The 20,307-nt window shown below is 42.2% G+C and overlaps 1 protein-coding gene across 2 annotated transcripts in view; it reads right to left on the bottom strand.

Annotated features, from left to right (window-relative positions):
• The window catches only part of LOC137015097 (uncharacterized), a 100,338-nt gene that overhangs the window by 9,282 nt on the left and 70,749 nt on the right, over positions 1-20,307 (bottom strand). For both annotated transcript variants that reach the window (XM_067379789.1, XM_067379790.1), the window contains exon 6: positions 13,578-13,883. In XM_067379789.1, coding sequence (XP_067235890.1) covers positions 13,578-13,883 — 306 coding nt within the window. The remainder of the gene's footprint in view (positions 1-13,577; positions 13,884-20,307) is intronic.

Raw genomic sequence — 20,307 nt, 5'->3', positions numbered from 1 at the left:
ACCACATTCTCAGATACTTTTTTGTGACAGATCTCTAAAATACATGGCTGAACCATTAAAGGGGTCATGAGTTGAGAAATCTAATTTTTATTGAGCTTTTAACATATAACAACTCATCATACTACAAGAATGTCATATAAGTTTCAGAATTGAAAATTTTTTCTTAGTCCAAAAACAGATTTTATTGAAACCAAGCCCAATTACGACTCGTTGTGGAATGTGCCTATAGATAGGTGAAAGACTGCCTCTGCAGAAGAAGATCACTATCTCATGATTCACTCATGACAAGTAGTAGGTACAGACGTGATGCTAACTCTGGATCAAGCAACTGAGCAATAATCATGCCTTTGAATAGTGCAAAATGTTGTGCAGTTCCAAACACAGTAGCTGCACTGGATTAGCAGAGAGCCAGGTAAAACAAACAAAAAAACAAACAAAAAAATTATGCTGTGCCTTCTATATTGAATACGACAGGAATGGCGCAACACACTTAAGTGAGTAAAAAAAGTGTTTTTACTGTGTCACTATTGCTTTGTTATAGTTTCTTTGATATATACGGATTATGTGTACATATCCAATTAAAATCACCAGTGACCAGTGATTTCTGATATGTAATGGTTCATGTACGTCAGCTGTTCTTTGTCTCAAAATCGTTTACAAAATTACAGTTTCATTGCAGCTTCAAAGTAGAGGGCTGCATTGGGTTTGGCCTCCCGCGGGACACGTGGGACCCAACACAAATCTTGCGGGAGCGGACGATTTTACCTTTGCTGCGGGCGGGAGTGGGCGGTCAGAAAATTTTGCAGGAGGCCCGCGGGGAATGGTGGGATTTGGTGTGTAATAGAAATGGATTCTACACCGTCAACACATGAAGTTGAGAAGAAAATTAAAGCGGCCTTTTACTTGACAAAAGCAAAGCAAGACAAGTCAGACATCTGGAAACAATTCTTAAAATTTGCGCATTGTATTTTGAGCATTCTTGCATCTAGTGCGCCGTCAGAGAGGGCATTGTGTGTGTGGGCAATATAGGCTACTTTTCCTTCATAGTGATATGGAGTAAGCATTGCAAGTCTCAGTGATCAAATGCATTTGTTTTGTTAAGTAGGCCACGTTATTGTTATTTATTTATTTATTTATTTTTTAGTATTATTTATTTTCTTTTTTGCAATAGCCTGTTAAGCAAGCTATTGTGAATGTGAAATCTGAGATTTTTTGAGGCATTCTATTTATTTTATTTATTTCATTTTGTATTTAATTTGTTTAAAGTATATAGCCTATTTTCTTAGTCCTATGTGTTTATTTAAGTTAAAGTTGTTTCTTATTGTGCTTTGGCTTATTTACTTAAACTGTTTTAGTTAATCGTTCGGTGAGTGTGTATGCAGTAGCCTGCATTTAAAAACTGAGGTGCCGCAAGTTGTGGTTTTGTTTTAACGGTTAATGTTTTATAACGCTAATAAAAAAAATATCCATTGTTTTTATCACGTGTGGTCCTTTGGTTTAACGGCTACTTCATCTTATTTAAACGCAATCATGTCTGTTATTCTGGATGTTAACTTGAACAAATTTAGTCTGAGTATTTGTGTAGGCCAACATTTTTCACAAGCTCTGAGAGAAAGTCAGCGGGAGTGGGCGGGAGTGGACACAAACATTGCGGGTGCGGGTGGGAGTGGAACACGCAGGTTGCGGGAGCGAGCGGTCCTAGTCAGACATTCAGCGGGAGCGGGCGGGTGCAGGTTTAAGAAATCAGTCCCGTGCAGGGCTCTACTTCAAAGCCTTCTACACGATCCCAGACAAAAAAAATAAGGGTCTTATCTAGAGAAACCATCACTCATTTTCTAAAAAAATTTTATACATTTTAACCATAAATGCTCGTCTTGAACTAGCTCTCTTATTCTTCTTCTCTATTAGAATTCCGGCAGAGTAAACACTGCTAAGTGTATTACTGCCCTCCACAGGTCAAAGTTTGAACTAATTGTTATATACCTGCACTAGTATATTGTATTTGAGAATTTAGTTCAAACTTTGACCTGAAGAGGGCAGTAATACTCTTAGCAGTGTCTACTCTGCCGGAATTCTAATAGAGAAGAAGAATAAGAGAGCTAGTTCAAGATGAGCATTTATGGTTAAAATGTATACATTTTTTTTAGAAAATGAGCGATGGTTTCTCTAGATAAGACTCTTATTCCTCATCTGGGATCGTGCAGAACGCTTTGAAGCTGCACTGAAACTGTAATTTTGACCTTTAACCGTTTGGAGGCCATTGAAGTCCACTATAAGGAGAAAAATCCTGGAATGTTTTCATCAAAAACCTTAATTTCTTTTCAACTGAAGAAAGAAAGACATGATCTTGGATGACATGGGGGGTGAGTAAATTATCAGGAAATTTTAATTTGAAAGTGAACTAATCCTTTAAGATCACTGCATTTATGCACTCAACATGTTTGTGATTGGCTACAATGCTCATCACTGCAACCGTTCATGCCACAATCTAAATATAATGATATAATAAACATCGTTCTTGATTAGTAAACCTTGAGAACTGTAATATTAAAAAAAAAAAAAAAAAAAAAAAAAGACGTTTTTGAGAGAGTTCTACATGTAATACTTTTCAATTGTGGAGTAATTCAGCTGATGACAGTTAAACTTTGCAGAAAACTATGACACTGGATGTGAGATTCCATCAGAACCCTCCTTACAGCTCCCACTCCAACCACACTGGTGTTCATCTCCACCTAGAATGGAGGAGTCACAGATTTCAAAACAATGCTTCAGGAAGCATCGGAGCACAACAAATCAGTGTATCAAATCTGCTGTTCGGAGTGCCAAAGTCATGTGATTTCAGCCGTTGGCAGTTTGACACGGAATCTGAATAATGATTCGATACACTGATTCATTGTGCTCTTTATTTTGTTTTTTTTGGCACACCAAAAAATTCTCGTCACTTTATAATATTAATATGGAACCACTGTACTCACATGAACTGATTTAAATATGTTTTTAGTACCTTTATGGATCTTGAGAGAGGAAATGTCATTGCTCCCTATGAAGGCCTCACATAGCCATCGGATTTCAACAAAAATATCTTAATTTGTGTTCCGAAGATAAACAAAGGTCTTACGGGTGTGGAACGACATGAGGGTGAGTAATAAATGACAGAATTTGCATTTTTGGGTGAACTAACCCTTTAACTCAGAGTCAACCACTAGAGTTGAACTAACTCAATTCAGCTGTTCTGAAACAGAAAACTCAGATTCCCTTTGGTGGGAACTGTCGACGCTGCGTCATGACGCATTGGGAACCTTCTGCGTGATTACGTCGTTGAAGCACTCATGTATCTAACCAATCGTGTAGCGAGACATCAGAGGCGGGTGACGTCACGGACCAGGAAACTATAAAGCATACCGGGATTCAGAGAATGCTAGCTTCTGTTGTCTTCAGCAAGCGCTCTATGTTATCGTGTGTCTTATTTGGTGTTGTTTGTCTTATTACATATAAACAAGTCACGATCTCTTCGTCTGAGGACAAGGGTATCTCACACCAATCCATATATTTATATATAAAAAAGACACGTATTATGGCGAGAAACAGCAGTTGAATGGGAGTTGAGCATGCCCAGGCAGCTCTCGAGGGAGCTGTCTGTGTGCACTGTTAAAAACTCACTCTCAGGACACTGTGTTCCAGTGTTCCCCGCGGATCGGGTCCTGCTTCTGCTGAGGCAGGGCGGGGGCTCCATTCGTGGGGTTCACAAATGGATCTGACAGAGGGGTTAGAGACGGGCGCCGCCCTCTGCCCTTACCTGCCACGTTCAGTGCCGTCTCCCAGGTGGAAGCACGCTCTGCGGTTTCTTTCCCCGGGTTGAGGCACTGGCATTTCACATGTCCAGCTCTGAGGAGGTGGATATTGTGATATCGATCTGAGGACTCACCATCTCACACACACATCGTGTTCCAAAAGCACACGTTTATTATTCCAACATCAAAAACGATTCAGTTGTGTTTGAAAACCATGACTATTGTTTATTTGAAATATTCAGACCGTGATATACTTGTCTGATTATTTTCTCGATTTAATCGAGAAGTTAAATCAAATATCTTTCTGAATTTAAGGAGTGGAGCATGCACGTCAGTTCAAAAACAAAGCAGCTGACGGGGTTCATTCATAAAAATGTCCCGGAGTGTAAAGAAATGCACTAGCAGGAGTTTTTAGCTCCACTCCTGTTGGCTTTATTGGCCCCCTCTGCTGTTGGCACAGTGGAAGTCTTTGTGAAGTAAGACAGATCTGCGGACTGTTATTATCACCAAGAAGGCTTCAAAGAGGTCCTGACATCTGTGGGCCAGGACCCATGAGGGCAGCCCCCTCCGGAGGGGGTCCTGTGTTAGAATATCTGACACCCATCCCCTTCGGCACCCTCAGGGGGCAGTTATGCTAACCCTGCCACCCAGTGTGCATCAAGGTGCAGCAGACTCCACCGACCCTCCGAGGAGGGCCGGTCATCACTTGATTCATCTGTCTTCTGCCGGTGCGCCGCTTCAGAACGTCGAATCAAGTGCTCAAAAAACACCAGAGGCCAGTCTCGAGAGACTGGTTCCCTTAGTAGCCTTTATGGCAGAATGGAAACTTCTACCGAATATATTGAAATGGGTGTTGCTCATCATAGAAAAGGGTTACAGAATTCAGGTCTCGCCCGTCCAGATTCAACGGGGTCCTTCCCACAGTGGTGACCCCCGAGCAGTCTCTGGTTATGGAACAAGAGGTTATGACGCTCTTGCGAAAAGGAGCTAAAGAAAGGGTTCCTCCTCCCAGCAAGCTGTCAGGCTTTTACAGCCGTTACTTCATTGTTCCAAAAAAGGATGGAGGACTACGTCCTATCACAGATTTACGTGTGCTAAATCGCTCCATACAAAAGCTCAAATTCAAGATGCTTACACTCAAACAGATTATTCCACAGATCAAGTCCGAGGACTGGTTTGTGGCGATAGACCTGAAAGATGCGTACTTTCATGTGTCCATCCATCCTCATCATAGGAAATGTTTGCTTTCGGGGGTGAAGCTTACCAATACAGGGTTCTTCCTTTCGGCCTATCATTATCACCCCGCACATTCAAGAAAAGTGCATGGATGCAGCTCTGGCTCCGCTGTGACTCCAGGGCATCCGCGTACTGAATTATATTGATGATTGGTTGATCCTAGCTCAATCAGAGCAACTGGCAGTCCAGCATCGAGATGCTGTTCTGTCCCACATGAAAAGGCTTGGGCTGAGGCTCAATGCCAAAAAGAGTGTGCTAGTTCCGGCTCAGACGACCAATTATCTAGGTGTAGTTTGGGACTTCACCACGATGCAGGCACATCTGTCTCCTGCTCGTGTGAGTTCCATTCTCGTAGCCGTGAAAGGGGTGAAGTTAGGCTGGTCACTCACTGTAAAACAGTTCCAGAAACTGTTGGGTCTGATGGCAGCTGCGTCCAACGTGATACCTTTTGGCCTCCTGCACATGAGACCCTTACAGTGGTGGCTCAGAACCAGGGGGTTTTCTCAGAGGGGAAATCCTTTTCGCATGATCAAAGTCACGCAGCGATGCCTTCGTGCTCTGGTCATGTGGAAAAATCCCTGGTTCCTGTCCCAGGGACCCGTGCTGGGGACTTCTCGTCATCGCGTAATGCTTACGACAGATGCTTCCCTCACAGACTGGGAGGCGATCATGAGTGGTCGCTCAACTCAGGGTATATGGGAGGACCATCAGCGTTCCTGGCACATAAATCGGCTGGAAATGATGCCGGTATTTCTTGCACTAAAATACTTCCTCCCAGACCTGAGGGACCACCATGTGCTGGTCCGTATTGACAACATGTTGGTGGTCTCATATATAAACCATCAGGGGGGTCTGCGGTCTCGCCAACTTTATTACTTGGCCTGTCGGATCCTCCTTTGGTCCCAGGGGAAGCTTCTCTCTCTGAGAGCAGCTTACATCCCAGGGTATCAAAATGTGGGAGCAGACGCCCTGTCAAGGCAGGGGCCGAGGCCCGCGGAGTGGAGACTCCACCCCGAGGTGGTGGAGCTCATATGGAAAAATTTCGGTCAAGTGGAAGTCGACCTGTTTGCTTCGGGAGAGTCAACCCATTGTCCACTGTGGTACTCCCTAACACATCCAGCACCTCTGGGTCTGGATGCCATGGTGCAGACGTGGCTGAGGCTACGTCTGTACACATTTCCCCCGGTCGCTCTGCTCCCGGGAGTTCTGGAGAAGGTAAGCCAGGAGGGGGCCAACCTAATACTGGTAGCTCCGTACTGGCCAACCAGAATATGGCTTTCGGACCTAGTGTCCCTCTTAGATGGCTCCCCAATGGAGCTTCCTCTCAGGCAGGACCTAGTGTCTCAAGCGGGTGGCACAATAATACATCCTCGCCCAGAACTATGGAAGCTATGGGCCTGGCCTCTGAGGGGGCCAGGTTCATAGATGCTGGTCTCCCAACTGAGGTTGTGGAGACCATCCTTAACTCCAGAGCTCCCTCCATGAGGAAGCTGTACTCATATAAATGGAATTTATTTGCTACTTGGTGTAGACAACATAATACGGACCCTGTCCATTCTCCTATTAGCTTCGTGCTACAATTTCTCTAAGAAAAATTCCCGGATGGTTTATCTCCTTCAACTTCGAAGGTTTATGTTGCAGCTATCTCAGCCTATCATGCTCCTCTGGGGGATTCCTTGTTGGTCGAGACCCCCTTGTTACACGCTTCCTCCGTGGTACACTGAGGTTGAGGCCTCCAGTGTGTACAAGAACTCCGGCCTGCGACCTGGCCGTGGTATTGGAAGGGTTAGCCGAGGCTCCCTTTGAACCACTAGAGGAGGTTCCAGAAAAGTTCCTCACTCTAAAAACTATCTTTCTACTAGCTATCACTTCTCTGAAGAGGATAGGAGATTTGCAAGCACTTTCAGTTGCTTCTTCTTATCTTGAATTTGCACCAGGAATGGTAAAGGCATTCCTACACACTAGACCAGGCTATGTGCCTAAGATCCCCACCAACGTCCCAGGCCCGACTGTACTACAGGCCTTTTATCCTCCTCCATTTGAAACTTCGGATCAGGAAAAACTCAATCCGCTCTGCCCAGTGAGGGCTTTGGATGCTTATGTCCACAGAGCTGCCCTGTGGCGTAGGTCAGACCAACTATTTGTCTGTTATGGGTCCCCTAGAAAAGGGGGCCCAGCATCTAAGCAGAGGATGAGCAAGTGGGTGGTTGAGGCCATCTCACTTGCATATGAAGCGGCCGGTCAGCCATCTCCATTAGCTATCCGCGCCTATTCTACCAGGGGTATGGCGGCATCAAAGGCTTTGATGTCAGGAATTTCCATCAATGATATATGTGATGCAGATGGATGGTCATGCCAGCACACATTTATTAGGTTTTACAACCTTGATGTTGGCTCCACTCCAGGGTCGTCTGTCTTGTCAAGCTAACATAAAGCTGTTTGTTTGTTTGTTTCTTAGTATTTTTGATGAGGAAACAAAACAAAGTTGTAATAATAGTGGGGTTTCATCCTCCTCTGAATTACTAGCATTTAATATACTACGGCATTTAATAGACAGAGCCGTAGTTCACTGACAAGCTACGCAATATCGCGTTCATTATCGAAGGCGATTCATCTGCGATATGAACGCGATATTGCATAGCTTGTCAGTGAACTACAGTTCTGTCTATTAAATGCAGCTCCATTTGAAAGCAGGTGATAGCAATTTAGCGGTAATCAGGGAACCGGCTTTACTGACAAAATGCGCGTGACAATCGCATGCGATATATCGCCCAGCCCTATTAGTTAGTTAATTAGAAATTAGTTCACCTCCTGAGTCTCACTCTGGTTCGAGTCTCTTTCATTCATTTTGTTCCCCTAGTGATCTTTATTAGGGCTCAAGCACCAAAAAAAAAAAAAAAAAAAAAAAAAAAAAACACTTGAAAACTTAAATAGAACAATGATTATGACGACATTACTTTTTGAGAGATTTAAGAAATATGAGAATTAAACTGAACTGAGCTAAGACATAACTTATTAGTTGAAACCAAACTGAATTTAACAATTGATGATCTTCTCAAACAACTGAGCTAAACAATGACACTATGTAATGACTGAGACAAATCAGACACAATTATTTGTTAGTTAACCAATAGTTTTAAGCTCACTCTGGGGTCTGGCTTCCATCCCCCGAGAAGTTTTTAGTTACAAGTTTTAATGCACCAAAGAATGTGGCTGCCGCATTGAGAGCAGAGAAGAGACACACAAAAACGTGCATCTTTCCTGCATTATCCACACATAACACAGACTCTCTTGCATTAATGTATAGACAGACTGTTCTATAAATGAACATGTACATTCCCAGGAAATGGTATCCATTATTACCGTTGCTGTATTACAATCGTTGTATTCACGTATGTATGTGTATGTTTTATGATACATTTAAGGTAACTTCAATCATGCCATGTTTAGTGTCTATGGGTTCGTATCGAAAAGATTTAAATGCTTGTGTATGCGGTATGTCCATACCTGTGCAACACAGCAGTATTACAAGAATTTTTAATAGTTCTTATTCAAAAACTCAGCTTGTTAATCTTTCTTGGTCATAAAAGCCATGACAGGAGGTGTGTTGTCGGAAATACAACACCTTCATTGGCTACATCAACTTTAAGAGGTTGGACTTTGACCAGAGGTTAAAAGCTAGAGAACAATGCCACTCCCTCTCTTTCCTTGCTTCTGGGACCACTGAACAGACATCTCCTTGCTGCAGGCCTCTTCAGGCCAAGGCCTGTAGGCCTAGGCCTACAAACCAGCCATGTGCTCAACATCCAACATAGAAAAGACTGGCAACAACTTCAGACGAAATCCTCAGGATCTCTCCTCAACCTGCAGATCCGAGGCTCCTCAGCCTAAAGGCATCTCCGGTTCAACTCTATCATTACTCATTCTGACCTACGCATGTGTGTGACCTTTGTGTATGTTATGTTATGTGTTTGTTAGTTTAGTTATGTGTTTGTGAGTTAGTTAATAAAGACTGTGCACAATACCTGTTTGGTTCTGACTCTGTCTGCTAATAAATTGCCTCTTAAGTGATTTAGATCCTGACTACATGCTCTAAGTAGCACGGTACAATAAGAATGTTATTTTTCCATAACCTGGAAATAAACATTTCTTAGAATTAATAAACAATCAACACTGAGTGTTCACTGGACAACAGGTTAATTGATTGTTGTATTAAGCTTAATGTAGCTATATCCAGTTAATCTGATTAACAGATTTACATATTCATAATTAATCATAATTAATAATCATTATAATTATTAATATTTCCCCTTTGAGTTAATTCGCTACAACTATTTTCCTTTTAGATCTGCCTTGCTGCAGTCTCTTATTATAACCTGATTTGTTTCAAACTTCATTAGAATAGTGTAAAAATAGAAGTAGTCATCTGAGAAAGCATTCTTGATATATTAAGAATATGTTAAGAATTCTTGATATTTAATGTGGATCTAGGGGCTCTGTAGCACCACCTTTTGACAAACGTGTTGACATTTACCTACAGTCACCAAACTCTGTAAATATATAACACATTGTTGTGTCTCCACTTAATTATTTTTTAATCCCTTTGGAATATGTGCACAATAGTGGTATGTTTTGAAAGAAGACACTTGGAGCTTTATTTTTCAGTGCACCAAAAGTAATATTAAAATGGATGGTAAAATAAATTGATTTTTTACTCTCTAAACCATTTGCTTTTAACATGCTAAGAAAGTCGACCCCAAAGAAGCCATGCATGATCTGAGGATGTATGCATATTGCAACAAAAATCAGTGACACTGAGACTAGAGCTTAGATTCTCTGCCCGAGCCCGAGCCCGGACTCGACCCGACCCGACCCGCGGGCCGGGTCGGGCCGATATTTCCCGCCACCGTCCTCGGGCCGGGTCGGGTCGGGCCCTTGATAAAGCACGTCACGTGCCATGCGCAGCGTCTCGTCCACTTGCACTCACAGTCTCGCACGCGTGACGCATCACACCTGCTGTGAGCTTAAGTGCAACATGGAGCTGGAAGAAGCAAAGAAACAAATTAAAACGGGGGAATTAACCTTGAGCACATTTGGAGGAAAATCGGAGGTTTGGAAATATTTTAAACTAGTCGTGGGGAGTGACAACATTTGTGTTGGCTTTGTCTCGTGCATTAAATGCGGCACGCTGCTCGCCTATGACAGCAAAAAAACGGGGACTTCGACGATGAACAGACACATGAAGCAGGCTTGCCATGCCAGAAATTATGATAGTAGTCAGCCTCAGCCCTCAATGTCCTCTTTTGTTACATTTCCAAGCATTCCCCTGAGGGCGAGGCAAGCCATCACAGAGAAATGCGTTGAGTTTTGCTGCAGGGACATAAGGCCATTTTACGTTGCAAGTGGCCAGGGCTTCGAGCAGCTAGCTCAAGAATTAATCAATGTTGGTGCTACATATGGTCGTGTATCGGCCCAGTCCATTCTGCCTCACCATAGCACCCTTTCCTAGGCTTGCATAGAAAAGGCAGATGAGAGGAGGGAAGTTCTGGCACAGACGCTCAAAGATGCTCTGAAGAATGGAGACGTAGCGATGAGTACAGATATGTGGACTGATGACTACAGAAAGATAAGTTACATCGCAATAACGTGCCATTATATCACCGACGACTATAATTTAGTTGGTAAAACTCTCACCACCGCAATGTTTCCCGTGGAAGATGCTAAAATGGGAAAAAATATCAGACGCGAGATAGTGGGCTTGCTGGTCAACAAATTTAGCCTCAACCCTAGCTCCCTCAACCGAATAGTGTGGGTAACAGATGAAGGCAGCAACATAATCAAAGCCCTGGAACCATATAGGAGGCTTTCTTGTCTCGATCACCTAATTAATACTGTCCTTCGCCACGGTCTGCATGCCGACGCACTGTCCGAAAATGCGCCGGATATAGGTGAGACCATATCTGCTGCGAAAAGACTAGATATCTAAAACAATCTGGCCTGGTTGCACAATTGCCAAAGACAGTGCTACAGATGGGGGAGATGCGATTCAGCACAGTGTACCTCACACTCAAGTCAGTGCAAGACATATACTCAGAGCTAGGGGAGAAACTGGAGAACCGCGGTGAGGTTGAGCGCATCGAAAATATTGCACCTGACTTATTGAGCTTTCTGGTCACATTTTTGGAGCCATTCTATAATGCCCAGAGAGAGTTGGAGGGCGACAAATATGCAACCATAAAACTGGTCTGCCTCTGGCTTGAGAGACTGAAGAGACATTGCCAGCCCTCTCCCACTGACTCACCGCAACAAGCATTTGTGCACCAGAGACATGCCGAGTTCATTGTGCAAAAAATCAAGGTGAACATGCTGCACAAAGTTGCTCTTTTCCTCTGGCCCAAATTCAACAAATTGAGGATGATGTCTCCTGTAGAGATAGCTGAAGTACATGCTCACGTTCACACCCTACTCTTGCCTGTGGAGGAAGATGCTGCGGCGGCTCACAGTGCAATGAGCAGTACTGGCTTCACACCACCAGCAGCCAGGCCCCGGAGAGACTCCGAATTTGCTGAGTGGGAGAACCAAGACGATGATAACGAACCAGATGAGGATGAAGTGGCTATGTACAATTCACAGAAGCATGCCATGGATGACGACCGGGACCTACTGAAATGGTGGAAATGGTGTACCCAAAACTAGCCAGGCTGGCAAGATCTGTCCTCTGCATTCCAGCAAGCAGCAGCAGCAGCGAGCGGGTGTTCAGCGCAGCTGGCCGAGCGATAGAGCAGAGGAGGACCGCTCTGAAACCAGAAACTGTGGACGCAATCTTGTTCTTGCATGACAACATGTAAAACCATGTAAGTAGGCTATAGCTTTGTGAGTAATATGGTATTATATAATGATTACATATATAGCAGGCAGCCTTGCTTGGCCTAATCAATTTCTTACACTTCATCTACAGGCTCATACACAGGCAGGAGGCTACCAGAATGGAGCAGCGTTTTTGCACTATAGGCCTACGTTTTATAATAGGCTTTACAAATATTTATTTTGTTTAAAAAATATTATATGTTCTAAAACATTGTTTAATTATATTAAAGTTGTAGGCCTTTAGTCTTAGGCCATCATTTTCTGTGTTCATCGTTTATTTATTTATTTATTTTTTTTACGTTTCTTCATTCGGAATTTCAGATCCATTTAGGGTCCATTCAATTATTTCTGAATAAACAAACAATGCAGATTACATGCTTCTTCCTTGTTGTTTTATTCATTAAGATAATAATTAATAAATGCACGCACAATTATGAACTTGATAAATGTTACAGATATGTTTTACTATGCACAAACAAATGCATTTCAACTTACATGTGCAAAATTCAGAATTAAATGAATGTGCTGCAATTTGTACAAAAAGAGAGTCTGTAGTAGCCTACGTGTTTTAGCCATTAAATAAGCACATTTAGTTTTAAGTTTAAGTATTGTTTTGAAGAAAGATTTTCTTTAAAGTGAATTTCGTTTAGTATAAATTGTATCTTAATTTTAATACATTTTTCATCAACCAATTGCCTGGATTTAATACATAAAAAGCAATATAGCAGACAATATAATAATGACATGGAGGCGCCGGCACGCTGCGGTCACACTTACACCATTTGAAACTCGTAACACGCTGTCACCGAATTTACAAATGCACATCTTGCTTGTTGCTCACACACATATTATGTTGAAATATAACAATATGTTGAAGTAACATTATTAATTATAATAAATCTTTAAGAATATTTGATTGAAAGCTGAATGTTGTGCTTGTTCAATTTAATAAAATTAAAACTTTAATTAGGCTATGATAATTAAAATAATTGAATATTTAATATTGAGTGGCCAATTTTTGATCATTTATTAATAGTATTTATATAATATATATATATATATATATATAACTGCGTAGGTTCACCCTGTAGCCTAAATGATCTAGCACAGCAGCACCTGCGTTAAAAAATAAAAAATAAAAATCTGGCGCCGCCCCTGGTTATAACGGCCCACATATTAAAAATCTCGGGCTCATAATTACAGTGAACGTATCGGGCCGGGCCGGGCTCGGACACAACGTGCTCGGGCTCGGGTAGGGTCGGGCTTGATTTGTTGGGCCCGATCTAAGCTCTAACTGAGACCAAGCCAAATCATTTAGCCCATAGCACCAACTGGGCGGAAGTTGCAAAGTTATAAAAGAACACACCACCAGGGGTGCTATGACCTCACAAATCTACTTAACAGTACTGCATACATGCCATTAGTGAGCTTGACAAAGTAACTGTGGAATAAATGGTACACAATTGGGATACATTATTGTGGAATTGGAAATGTAAAAAAAAAAAAAAAAAAAAAAAGTAAACTATAATGATATGTTGTTTTGTTTCGTTTTTGTTTTGTTTTTTTGTTTTTTTCAAGCAGATCACATTATTTAGAACATGAAACACTGTTGCATTATTAAAGAGAAAATATATTGTATAACATCACAGCTATACATCAGTTGTATGACTGTGTTTGACTCACCTTGGCAGATGACTCCAGCATCTTCTTTGTGCACACAGTCATGTGTTCCCCATCCACTTGATGAACAGTCTTTCAGTGAAGATTCATTCCCATGGCACTGGAAATCATCCAACCATATTTTTCCAGAACCTTGTCCAAAATAAGCAGAACCCTTTGCCTCTATAACACTCCCACAGCCCAGTTCTCTACACACCACTGCCGCTTTTGTAGAATCCCAGGAATCATCACACACTGTTCCCCATATTCCATTGTGGAGAACCTCCACTCTTCCAGAACAGAGGTTGGGTCCATTCACCAACCTGACAACTGTTAATCAAAAAAACAATTTAAAGAACAGGTCATCAGGTTAAGTTGTGACATTACTTTACTCTGACAATTATAGCTACAGTTAGCATCAAGCTTTTACTCAAAACTCAATATAAACCACCATCGAGATTTTGAAATAACTTCTGCTTGTGGTCTAATGTGGTTTTTGGTCATATGATAAAGAAGAAATAAGTTGTTCGTGGGCATTTTAGAATAAACTAATCACTACACCTGCTTAACATTTCTTATGTAAAAATCCTTTATTCTTATAAAACAATAGCTGAAATCACATTATGCTGTCATAATCGTGTGTTTATTAGCTTTATGTTTCATGTGTAGAAACATTTCTCTGGGTTAGTATGTTTGAAACAGAATGTGAGGGTGTAGTGGAACTTTGTCATTAGAAGAGAAAGGGTGGATTATGAACCCAATATGAACAACAAATGATCTTCCTCTGAGTCATAACAGAAGTCACAAAAAAGTGATAACACAGGGAGACATTGGTGGAATCCACTAATATGCTCACTATATTGCATAATTCATTCAAAAATTAATAGTAATTAATGATTTAAATATACCCTAACATTCACAAAGGGGCACAAATATGAAGTCAAAATGTTGTGGTGAAATGATGCAATTATCAATTCTGTGATTTGTTATGGAAAAGTAATATAACTAGTAGTGTATCTAATTACTGCTGCCACAAAGTAATAAATAAAGTAATAATATTACTTTTGAAAGGAGAAACTAGACTGCAAATTCAACTGCAAAGATGCCAAGCATGAAGTGAGAATGTACCTTTGCATATTGGAACAAAACTCAGTGTCTGACATTGAGACCAGGCCAGTTCTTTTAGCTCACACCACCAATTGGCCAAAAGTTACACAGTTAGCCATTTTTCTACTGTTGAGTCAGTGTGAGCCAAGGTTAACAGCATGCTGGGTGTAGCCAATATCCTCGGAACCGAGGACCGAGAGGCCTAAATCAAGCTTTAAAACTCACCCTTAACAAGCCTCCATTCAACAATGTCACACAACCCCTAGATCAAAAATAAATAAATAAATAAAATGCCAGAACATTCAGCATTCAGTGTACATTCAGTCTTTAATTTAAAACTTAAGACTCAAGTATCAATATTAAATAAAGATTTAGGCTTAAAAACAAATGTCCCAGTAAACACAATATGTTGTGGCGACGTCGTCAGTTTGTCGTCTTTTGGTCAGCATAACATTACTTTATGACAACATTTTGAGGATGTTGTGGTAAAGTTCTATAGTTTAGAATCTTTGCTAACATTCCAGAAACGTTGTGGGCTAACATTCTTTCAAAATACTTTGCTAGTTTATCCCATGGAGAACATTGTAGCTACGTGGTGCTTTGGTCTCCAGATAATTTTGCAGAAAAATGCATCACCAGCGACTGTGGCTAGTGGTTTTCCAAAGTTTTTAATCAATACCATGGGGAAAACTGCTGTATATATATATATTTTAATACTATTTCATAATTTGGCAGCAGTTAGTATATTAGGCTGCTGTCACTTAAAGACCTGACGCACGGATCCATTATACTGTTACACATACTGACTGTGTGTGTGCAGTTTAAGGCCCTTTATGGGGTGAAGATTACAAGACACTTTGTCATCTACACTTTGTCCATCCTGGATCACGTACTGAGACAACTCCTCAGCGTTACTCTTGTCCTTTCCCTCTAACATCTGCAGAAGTTTCCCCGTAACTGGGTCATTGAGCTGCAGCTACCTAAGGTGCTCCTGATCTGAAAACATTACAGGCGGTAAAGTATGCAGGTCAAAGCCCCCAATTATGGCATAATCAGTGAGGATTCCCAAGGGTGCACCGCAGAAAGGAACAGGGTTACGTGAAAGAGCATCGTGCACTTTATTACTTGTCCCTGGCTTATGGACAATGTCAAAGTCCTGCAATCTGAGAGACCACCTAGCCAGCCGGTCAGACAGTTTTGGGCGAGACATCAGCCATCTTAAACTGCTGTGGTCAGAAATGATTGTCCATTAAGACCGTCAATATACGGCCTGGAGTGTTCAAGGGCCCAGATGACAACCAAGCACTCTTATTCTGGAGTGGAATATGGTCTTTCAGACTTGTGTAGGGAATGACTCGCGTAGGCCACCACAACATCTCTGCCATTGTTGTCCCTTTGCATGAGTGCGGAACTAAGTCCACTGTCACACGCATCTGTATAATCATGGATAAAACGTCTATAATAGCTGGTCATTCCCAGAAACTGTCTGACTTGTTTTGTGTTAGTCGGGGTTTTGAAATCCGTCACTGCCTTTACTTTGTCCTCATTTGACAGGATCCCTTTTAAGTCAGAGAGGTGCTGGTCAAAAGTAGGTGACGCCACCACTATATCGTCTAAGTAGACAGCATGAGACTATCTTACTGATGAGACCAGCAAGGACTGTGTTCATAATCCTCTGGAATGTGGCGGGTGCAGTGCACAATCCAAAAGGTAAGACACAAAATTGATATAACCCACAGTGGGAAATGAAAGCAGTCTTTGGCCTTGAGTTCTCCACCACCGCCACCTGCCAGTAGCCTCTGGCCAAGTCAATGGTGGAAATGAAAGTCCCTCTAGCCAGGAAGTCGAGAGATTCATCAATCCTCGGGAGTGGATATGAGTCTTTGACTGTGAGCTTGACTGCATGATAATCAACACAGAACCTTGACTCTCCTGATTACGACTGGGGCAGCCCAAGGACCAGAAGCAGGTTCAATTATTCCTTCCTTCAACATCTCCTTTATTTGAGATTCAATTAGTTAATTTTTAGCAGGAGAAGTGCAGTAAGGGGCAAGATGAACTGGTTTTGCATCACCCGTGACAATATCATGCTCCACTAGCGAGGTGCATCCCAAATGTCCGTCAAACAAACCACTGAAGGTCTTGAGCAATTCAGTCAATTTGTTTTATTTTGTTCGTTATTTAGGGATGCTTCTTTAACCTTTTCAGACAGGGCAGAAGAACCGACCTCCAGGCACTACAAATCAGGTACAGGCATAGTTAAGTCAGTGCCCTCCAACTCCTCAAGGGGCATCGGCTCATCACTGAGCACCACTGACCCGGATGGAACATGGACCGTGACTGAAGACCTCAACATAAAGTCCATTCCCAAGATAAGAAGAGAAGATAGATTATGGACAACAGCAAATCAATGATAGAAACACTGGCCCATAAAACCCAAAGACAACCAAATGACACCCAGTGGGCAACAGGGTGTTCCATCCGCAAGATGAATAGGAGGTGCGGACCATGGCTTTATTCTTATGCCCCCCCCCCCCCCCCCAGGAATAGTCTAAATAACCACTGATTGCACCGCAAAAAGAGAAGCACCAGTGCCAAGAGTGGCATCAAAAACTCGCCCATAAAGATTAACCTTTACTCTGAATGGAGTGTTCCAATAAGACATGACACAGTGTAGGTTGATCACTCATGGAAGCATCAGGTAAGCGAGGCACATTTATCTTCTGGAGGGAGGATTGCCCCGTTTGAACGTCCTCTCTCCCCTGAAGTTTCCCTTCTGGGCAAAGTCTGAGGCCACTTTTCCTTCCCCAGTGGCCTGGTTAGAGCCATCCATCCATTCTATGTCCGGCGGTCTATTGACAGAATCACCGGTCGCTCTTGGGGGCTCTGTCGGAGGCGAACATGGCTTTATTCCTGGACCACAGTTTGGGCATGTACGAGTAGTGAATCCAGGCAAGGAGCATTTAAAACGGTGAACATCCCTCGAGGGCATACTGTTAGCCTGTGTCTAAGGCTGACAGCCAACACTTAGACCAAGGACTGCATGAACCTCGTGAGCCAGCAAAAGGAGGTCCATGACTGACGGTATGGGTGTGACATAAAGAGCGACTCTGTATTTCTCCAGCACATACTTCCGTATCAAATCTATTTGCTCTTGTTGGGGCGGAGGGGTCTTTAGCTTACGAAACTCACCCAACATGTGAGCGACAAAAGTTGGCAGTGGTTTATCAGGCATTTGCACGCGGTCCAAAATGCCCCTCAGGATACGTTCTTGATTATCTGAAGGCAGAAAGACAGTCCTAAAAAACTCACAGAACTGAGCCCAAGTGGTCACATATGTGCTAAGGATAGTAAACCATTTTCTTGGCTCCTTTGACCGGAAACGTGGGAGCTCAAGGAGAATTTGTGCATCCATGAGATCCAAGGAGGTTCTATATACATTAAGTGACTGAAGCCATTCTTCAGGATTCAGGGAACCATTTGCAGAGAACACGGGTGGCTCGAGCCGTGATTGGTGAAGCACGGAAGTAAGCGCTTTTGTTGTGGTATTCATATCCACGGTGAGAGGCTGAGCAAATATGGGTGCAGTACTATATGTTGCATTGACTGGCACTGACCTTGAGGCCTTTGATGGAGCTTGCGCCAAGCTGTAAGGCATCCAGCTGGCCAACGGAGCTGGTTGTGGTATGGTACTCTGTTGATCCGCCAAGCGGTCCAGCATGTCTTTTTGTAGGCTAATTGAGTCACGAAGGCACTGCTGCAGCACTGCCACCTCTGCATGTAACAACTGAACTTGAGTCTGTAAGTCTCCAACATTATGCTGTGATTCCACCTGTTGTGGAACAGAGTCTGTGACCTAGGGCCAGTCAGTTAGGTCAAACTGAATGTCAGGGTGAGTAGCCATTATGTACAAAAACACAGTCACGGTTAATCAATGTGCATACAATAATTTGAAAAACAGTAAATTTCCACAAATAATGGAAGCAAAAGCAGAACTTAGTAAAATGTTGTTTTTACACACCCACAGGGAAGGAAGATCAGTAATTATTTTAAAAATTTGCAGATAATTAACATGCACATTCAATTTCCCTGTTATGAAAAAAATTCCAGCAACGAAATCCTCTTCCAAACAGAAAAACAAATTCGAACATCCATGTCGAAAACGAAAGATGACCGGTATGGATCCAGTTGTTCGGGCGCCAATTTGCAATGTCTACCAGAGGGTTTGAAGTCTGCCCAAATGAAAAACAAGAAAACAGGAGGCGAGAAGGAAAACCCGAGGCAAGTGAACTGGTAGTCCGAGTCTTTATCGATGGTTCGCACAATAAGCACACTCTTCACATATATGTAAAAGAGTGGGGATAAACAGGTAAAAGAAAAGCACTCTGATAAACACTACAAAGTGGAAAAGTAACATTATTACACTGGAACATCAGTCAGCAGTAGAGCAGTCATCTCTCTCTCGTTGCGCGAGCATTCTCTCTCAACTCTGTGCGTGCGCGCTGACATGAGAACAGCGTGCACACTACAACGGCCTTGAGTCTCTCACGGAGGAGCTCCGGAAGCATAAAAGGAGGAGCGACGACAGTGAAGGACGAGAGAGGACCAGGCCTAGACTTTATTTTATGTTTAATTATGTTTGTGTGGCCAGCAGACGTCTGCGAGGGTCTGCCGGCATTACTTTCGTTTTGTATTTGTTTATTTTGGTATTAAAACTTTGAACGTTCGCCGGTTCCTGTCTCCTTCTTCCCGTATTTACGAACTGGCTTTATGCAACACTTACGGTTTTTTAAATGATTACTTGAGTGAAAAATATATACTTAAGGGAAATTCTTAGGGTTTATGACGTTTCACCTAAAGAAACCCTTAAGTAACACTTAACAGTTATTTTCTGAAACAACCTGAAGTTTAAGGGAAACATAAGTGCGATTTTAAGGGAAAATTACACTTAAGGTGCTTTATGCAACCGGGCAGTGGTCCTGGACTAATACTGCTGCTATCAGTATATATGTAACAATGGTTCCTTATTCTTTAGATATAATAACATGTCATCCAAATCATCTCCAAGTGTATGTAAAAAGGATCCAGGATCAAGAGATAATTCATTATGGAGACCATGTTACAGGAGAAGCAGCCTGTCCAGTTTAGTCAGATTTTTCTTTGAAGAGACTCGATTGCTTTATATGATAACAAAATGAAATTTATGCTTTTATTCATGTATAAACTTTAATCAACAAACAAAAACAGAAGCTCAATCGCACTTGCTTGATGCATGGGAGCTCAAACGTGCTGTGTAACACAATGGTAAACCTCACTGGTTCTTGAGGAAGCTTAAATGTACTGTGTAACACAAGAATGAACCTCATTGGTTCTTGCGGAAACTCAAATGTGCTGCGTAAAAAAAGAATGAACCTCATTGGTTCTCGTGGAAACTCAAACGTGCTGGGTAAGACGAGAATGAACCTCATTGGTTTTTGAGGAAGCTCAAATGTGCTGTGTAACATGAGAATGAACCTCATTGGTTCTTGAGGAAGCTCAAACATGCTGTGTAACACGAGAATGAACCTCACTGGTTCTTGAGGAAGCTCAAACATGCTGTGTAACACGAGAATGAACCTCATTAGTTCTCGTGGAAACTCAAACATGC

Source organism: Chanodichthys erythropterus, chromosome 24 (genome assembly GCF_024489055.1).
Source record: "Chanodichthys erythropterus isolate Z2021 chromosome 24, ASM2448905v1, whole genome shotgun sequence".
NCBI classification, from domain to species: Eukaryota; Metazoa; Chordata; class Actinopteri; order Cypriniformes; family Xenocyprididae; genus Chanodichthys; species Chanodichthys erythropterus.
The sequence above is the reverse complement of the archived record's forward strand: the minus strand, read 5'-3'. Positions and strand labels throughout refer to the sequence as shown.